The 6,499-nt window shown below is 39.4% G+C and overlaps 1 protein-coding gene across 1 annotated transcript; it reads right to left on the reverse strand.

Annotated features, from left to right (window-relative positions):
- Nucleotides 1–146: 146 nt before the first annotated feature.
- On the reverse strand, nt 147–6,361 carry LOC110444877 (ATP-binding cassette sub-family A member 3-like; the record flags this gene model as incomplete). Its single annotated transcript, XM_021489231.1, has 10 exons — nt 147–317; nt 780–967; nt 1,248–1,825; nt 1,963–2,175; nt 2,601–3,620; nt 3,863–3,987; nt 4,232–4,481; nt 4,990–5,200; nt 5,517–5,672; nt 6,191–6,361. Coding segments are annotated over 10 exons (3,083 nt in total), but the record flags the coding sequence as incomplete, so codon positions are not given.
- Between the last annotated feature and the right edge of the window lie 138 nt (nt 6,362–6,499).

Genomic DNA, 6,499 nt, shown 5'->3' on the forward strand with positions numbered 1-6,499 from the left:
CCCTGCCGTACCAAATATGAATGAATTTGGCTAAAAATGTGGACATAATAATTTGTATATGAAGAAGTACCAATGGAACAAACAAAAACTAAAACCAAACAAAATGAATGATTTCACAGTAGATTGTATAGGAATAGACTACTGACCTGTGTGAGGTTAGTATTAGTGTCCTCCCGGAGTCCCTCACACTTGACAGTGTGTCCCACAGGTAGCGTCTTGCTACAGGGTCCATCCCTGTTGTTGGCTCATCAAGGAATATCACTTGTGGGTTACCCACCAGAGCTATGGCCGTGCTCAGCTTCCTCTTATTGCCCCCACTGTGAATATAAATAGGGGAAAACCTTACACTTATAGTTATATGATAAGGTTATGGTTATCAGGTGGAACCTTGCTGGAAAGTAGGCCTGGCTAGAATTCACATTTGTCTGGCATGGATGTACAGTTGGCTTTAGACATCATTCTAAAGAGTACTTTATCTTGTTAGAAGTGTATTTAAGCTATAATCTAATGGATAACTGTTTTGAAGCAAACAATCAATATCTGCATAATTTAATTAATTATTCAGGTCATATAGAGCACAGTGACCTTGTGACATACTGTTTCATTGAACGGGGTTGTAGGTCATAATACTGTGAAGATGAGGATGAAGACAGGATGGTGCTTTAAGGAAAGAGTTGAGGGGGAGAGATGGTGGGAGAATTTTAATGCTGTAAGTGGGGGTTAAGGGGGAGAGAGGGGGGAAGAAAATAAAACATGTGTTTTTTTAAAGTTACACTTACCTGTATGCATTAACAAGCTTATCAGCGTGTGCTTTCAGTAGGAGCATATCCAGGAGACTGTCGACAACTCCAGAAATCAGGGACTCCTGTACACCTCTGAGGCGAGCGAACATATACAGCGTCTCCTTTCCGGTCAATTGGTCAATCAGAGCATCATACTGGGGACAGTACCCAAGGTTTTGCCTCACCTACAGTAACAAGTCACACTTAACAAATTTCTAACCTACATTAACAATTAGTCACCATTAACCAGTCATGATTAAGAAATGTCTAATCTACAATAATAACACAAACAATAGTCTCACTACAGTAACATTCTACAATCAACAAATATATAACCTACATGACAACTATAATAAGTATAATTATGACTCTCAAAACAACATGAAAGATTACTGTAGGCATATTCATGATAATTATAGGCATATTAAGTTCTATTATAAAACGTCTTGATGACTTTATGATTACCTTTGTAATGTCGCTCTTGATGTCGTAACCTCGGAGGTAGGCTTCCCCTGAAGTCATAATTTCATCCCCGGTCAACGTTTTGAAGGTGGTGGTTTTTCCTGCCCCATTAATACCAAGAAGTCCAAAACACTCGCCCTGAGGGATCCCCACACTGATACGGTCAACAGCAAGCTTGGTCCCATAGTACTTGGTAAGATCTTTAATAACTAGAGAGTTCTCCCAACAAAGTTGGTCTGTGTTGGTATTAGCAAGTCTGGCTCGTTCAGCTGCCACGTCTGTGTCCTCATGAACCAGTGTGTTGTCTGTATACAGCCGTGTGTGGGGTCCTGTGGCTTGTTGTATGAGGAGGGGGGTAGTCTCACTTTCAGCTCCACTTCTGTTGGTGTGCTGGTCACGGTGACCGAGGAGGTAGAGGAAGCGCAAGGAGAGCCCTGATTCTAGAAGCAGGATTATGTTGAAATATATGACACCTTGTATGAACATGAACACCAACATACGGCCTATCCCGCCCTGGTCCCAGCTCAGGTAGTTGTTCCGGTAGTAGATGCACCCACTCGGCCCACAACTACCCGTTGTCGCTGAAATAAAACAAAAAAAATCTGAGTAAGCTAAATACATGGTACTGAATTATATTGATCAAGAACTTGTTTCAAGTTAATATATATTTGATGTGACTTTCTTGTTACTGATAAAATCAGGGAATTTTTCTTCTTACCTCCACAACAGGGGTTAGGGAAGATTGGACAGAAGACAGTGATATTAGGACAGATGTTGAGGTATTCATGATTAGCGTAGTAGTCAGACAGGCCCTGGGCCAGGCAATAGTTGGGTAGCAGCACCAGGAACACCCACTCCAGAGCATGGGACAGATCCTCCAGGTTAAGCTCCGGGATTGACAGGATACCAACTGCTAATAGTGTCGCCACACCTAAAAAGGAACATGACTAGTTATATTTCTCATCACTAACAGTGCTTCCACACCTTTAAAAGGCTCACAAATAAGATTACCACAACTAATACTATTGTCACGCCTACTAAAGGGAGACAACTATATTTAAAAAGACCCCATTGCTAAAAGCATTGCCAAACCTACAGAGGGAAGACCACTTTGTTGTTATGACCCCCATTCTGTCTTGTAAGACCACCGTGTTGATAAGATTCCAAAACTCCTCAGAATTTACATATAATAAAGAAGAAACAAGCTCATTTCTTTTCCTGGTCAAAATTTGTGGATTTATTTCCATAATTATCATTATATATACATTAAGAAACTTAAATCATCATTTTATTAAGATTATCAAACTCTAAACTATATCAAATGATAATTATTTAGCATCAAACGGTCAAACATACCTGCAATTATGTTGAACATAGTAAGCCAGACGTAGCCTGTAGCAGGCTGGGAGAAAAGGAAGGATAAGAGATACATGAAGGGCAACATGGCCCAGCCATACAGCAGGAACAGCAGCAGAATGTGAGCTATGTGGTCATCCAATATGAACGCTTCAATATCAAATGCCCAGAATGTAACTAGGATGCACAGGCTTGGCATGAGGTAGTTGATAATATCCCAGCAAAAAGTTGATGCCCAGAAGTTAAGGGAGCCAACACCACTGACAAACTGTATATGTTTGGACTTGGTGGCACGCTCTTTGATAATGAAAACAACAAAACTACTGGCCAAGAAGGACATCCCAAACACAACATTGAAAGCAACCATGAAGCCAGTGGTACCCTGAGTTATCTGCTGTTTAATCTTCTCTGCGGTGGTGCGAGGGAGCGGGTGGTTAATCGTGGTGATGGAGAAATCTGAGTTGTTTGTGACATACTGGATCATCGCGTTGCTAAGTGCCGCCAATGATATCACCGGGGAATGATAGGATTGGTCATTGAAATAAGCTGTAGCCTTGACCTTATCTGACCCAGATAACTGTTGGAAATCAGCCGCCACCATATAGTGGAGATTGTACAGGCCAATGCTTTTTTCTCCTGTGTCCACCAGGAATTCTATAATGTCAGATGTAGCGTTATATCCCGGCTGAGCATTCACATGAGTCACAGTTTCTGTAGAACTTTGATCAAACTGATTGCTGTAGAATTGACTGATGTTATCACTTATGTTACCAGGACTGTTTCTGTACACAATGGTGTTGGCCCCAAATCTGTCTGTGGTGAGCGTAAGTGGTGGGAGGTCCTCGGGACCAGGAAATGTCTTGATAACAATCAGAGCCATGAGGGTGAAGAATAGTGGTACAACCAGCTGACTGACTGTTACCAGTTTATTACGGACTGTGTGGAGAGCTCGCTTCACAAACATGGCCCAAAACTGCTGTAATGTCAGCATACCATGTACATTGTATTTTATGTTAAAATCTGAAAAGATACAAAAAGAATGTTCCTATTTCATATATTCTAAATTTCACAGGGGTTTAAATCCTAAACAAACAGTTGTAGATTTTAATTCTAAATGTGTAAGTCCTGAGTAAAACTTCATTAGGTACATAATGCTGTGATCTGAACAATTTTCACTTACAACATACAAAATAGAACAGCCACCCAATATTGATTATGGAAAAGTTCAACCAGTAGTCAAGTGAGGAAGCAAGCTTTCTTACCCAGAGCGAGACTGTCCCGCCTGAAGGATGAAGAGGTATCCAAACTGAACCCATTCTGTGGGTGTATCATCTTCGGCTTTCCCCTCAGCCTGTCTGTTACAGAGCTGCTGTTGTTCTGTCCTACCCTACAAAGCCAAAGCAGCTATGTTACAATCTGTAGTCTGATATAAATATCAGCCTTGTAGACTTCTTGGCTTTTAGATACTTGCTTTGACACTCTAGGAATCATGGTAACAATATTTTCATTTTGACTGATGGTAAATTTTTTAGTCTGTGCTTTGATACAAAACTCAAACAGAAAAAAAGACAGAGAATGATGTTTGGTTTGTGTCTAAAATCTGAAATACAAATGAGAACATAGATTTGTACCTTAGAAACACTTCCTCCATGGTAGTGACGGATGCTCCGTAGCTTGCAATACCAAGATCATCCTTGTTAGTTTCCATTTCTATGAACATGTCAGAGAACCTGTAGGAACTCTCCTGCTGAAGTATGTAGGAGAGTTCGGCTGCAATATTACTCTCTATCTCAGCTGCTGGTACATATGTCCTAATTAACTTTGTGATAGTGTCCACATCACAGTTTGGCTTCTTTACTATCACCATGTGGTACCCAGCCCCTGTGAAACATAGGATATGCTAAAAATGTCCAATACCTGACAGCAGTCTAATAGCTAACGTCACAACTGAAACAATTCAATAATGTCACATTTTATAGTTGGAATAAAGGCGTTACATTATAACAAAATGTTACTGTAGAAAGTTTTCTTTTAACTGTTTTTATGACAAGATTTGATAGAAAACGATTCAGGTGTGTGGAGGAAATTCTAGTCAGGTTTATAATGGGTTAGAGCCCAAACCCTACACATGAGATCGGAATTTATATATCCTCTATTCTGACATTATTATGTGTGGGTTATCTTTATCAAATCTGACCTGTTGATACTATTCACAAGTATTTGATAAAAAAAAATGACTAGAAAGGAAAAGATTATGAACATATTCTTACAGTATGAAAATATATAAACATGCTAATGTTATGCATACCTCTACAGCCCTAGTACCCAGGACTATACACACAAATCCCCTGGCAGAGATGTGTGGATCTGTAGTTAAATGATGACTTACCATATTTGTTTTTGAGAAACAGTGAGCTTCCACAGCACTTGACGACTCCATCAGCCATGATGGCGATCCTGTCGCCCAGGACATCAGCTTCATCCATGAAATGGGTGGTCAGGAGTATTGTCCTCCCTGCTCTGTGTTTTTGAAGAACTGTCCAAATCTGTCGCCGGGCATCTGGGTCCAACCCTGACGATGGTTCATCAAGAATGACAATCTGTAACCAAACAATGCAAATTGTTATGAAGCATAATTTTCGGACAGATCAAATATCAGGTTAAAGCTATGAAATCATGATTTGTTGTTACATATTACAGAGTCTGACATATAGTGTTTGAGTGGTACTACACTATTGGATACAGTCATTGATGACACCTCTCTTTGACACTAGCAACAAAATCTTCATACAAAGAATTTTGATCTTTTTTTACCTCAACCCCATAAGGCTTTCTTGAAAAGATTTGACCAATATTTTACTGGTGTTGAAAAATTACAATTACATTCAGCTTTATGAACAAAGAGTGATAATTGACCTTTGATCCTGCTATGAGAGCAATGCCGACCGAGAGTTTGCGTTTCATGCCACCGGAGAGCTTGGTGCTCCTCACATGTCTCTTGTTTTCAAGTTTGATGCTTTCAATCATCTCATCCACAGCACTGGTCACCTCACTAGATGGACAGCCCTTCAGCTGGAACATATTATACTTCTTTATAAACATTTTAACTCATCTATAATAGGCACCTTTAGGACAACAAACAAGTTTTTTCTGTCTAGTTTATTTAATCTTCCAACATTGATACAAAGACAATTATAGGTCGCATTACTTTTGAAGGAGTTAAGATGTTTTAGAAACTATTTCAACTAATGTTGCAGAAAATGTCAACCTGATGTTGCAATACATAGTCTGTTTTTTAAATAATTTTTGAAAATCTCCTTTACCAAAAGAACAGTCAACACATGTGAGGATCTTCAAGTATACATGGTAGATGGACCAACAAGTGAGAACTTTAAAATTCAAACTAGATGAAAATTGTGGGAAAAACATAGACAAAATGTGTTTAAAAGACTCTTTACAATTATGATTTAAAGTACATGTGGATTGTGTTTGCAACGAACACACCACCTTTAACTTTATAATAGCTTTACTTCATATTTTACCATAACAATGAATACAAGCCTCAGTAGGATAATGATTGGACTACAAACCTTAGCAAAGAACCAGAGATGCTCCTGGACTGTCATAGTGTCAAACAGAATGTCATGTTGAGGACAAAGTCCAAGACTATTCCTAACACTGGCTATGTCCTCTCGAATGTCATAGCCATTCACGTTAGCCGTGCCACCAGTCGGGGGGATGAACCCTGAAACGTAACCAATCTGGAGTTTAGTTCTAGCATAGCTACATTATTTTCTATGGTGGACTATCATAAATTATTTCATCTGAAAAGTCCAACAGCATAAACAGTTTTAAATAGCAGATCCTGAGACATGAAATCTGGCTACCTATATGATACT

The sequence above is a fragment of the Mizuhopecten yessoensis genome, unplaced genomic scaffold (assembly GCF_002113885.1).
Source record: "Mizuhopecten yessoensis strain PY_sf001 unplaced genomic scaffold, ASM211388v2 hete_36184048, whole genome shotgun sequence".
Classification (NCBI taxonomy): Eukaryota; Metazoa; Mollusca; class Bivalvia; order Pectinida; family Pectinidae; genus Mizuhopecten; species Mizuhopecten yessoensis.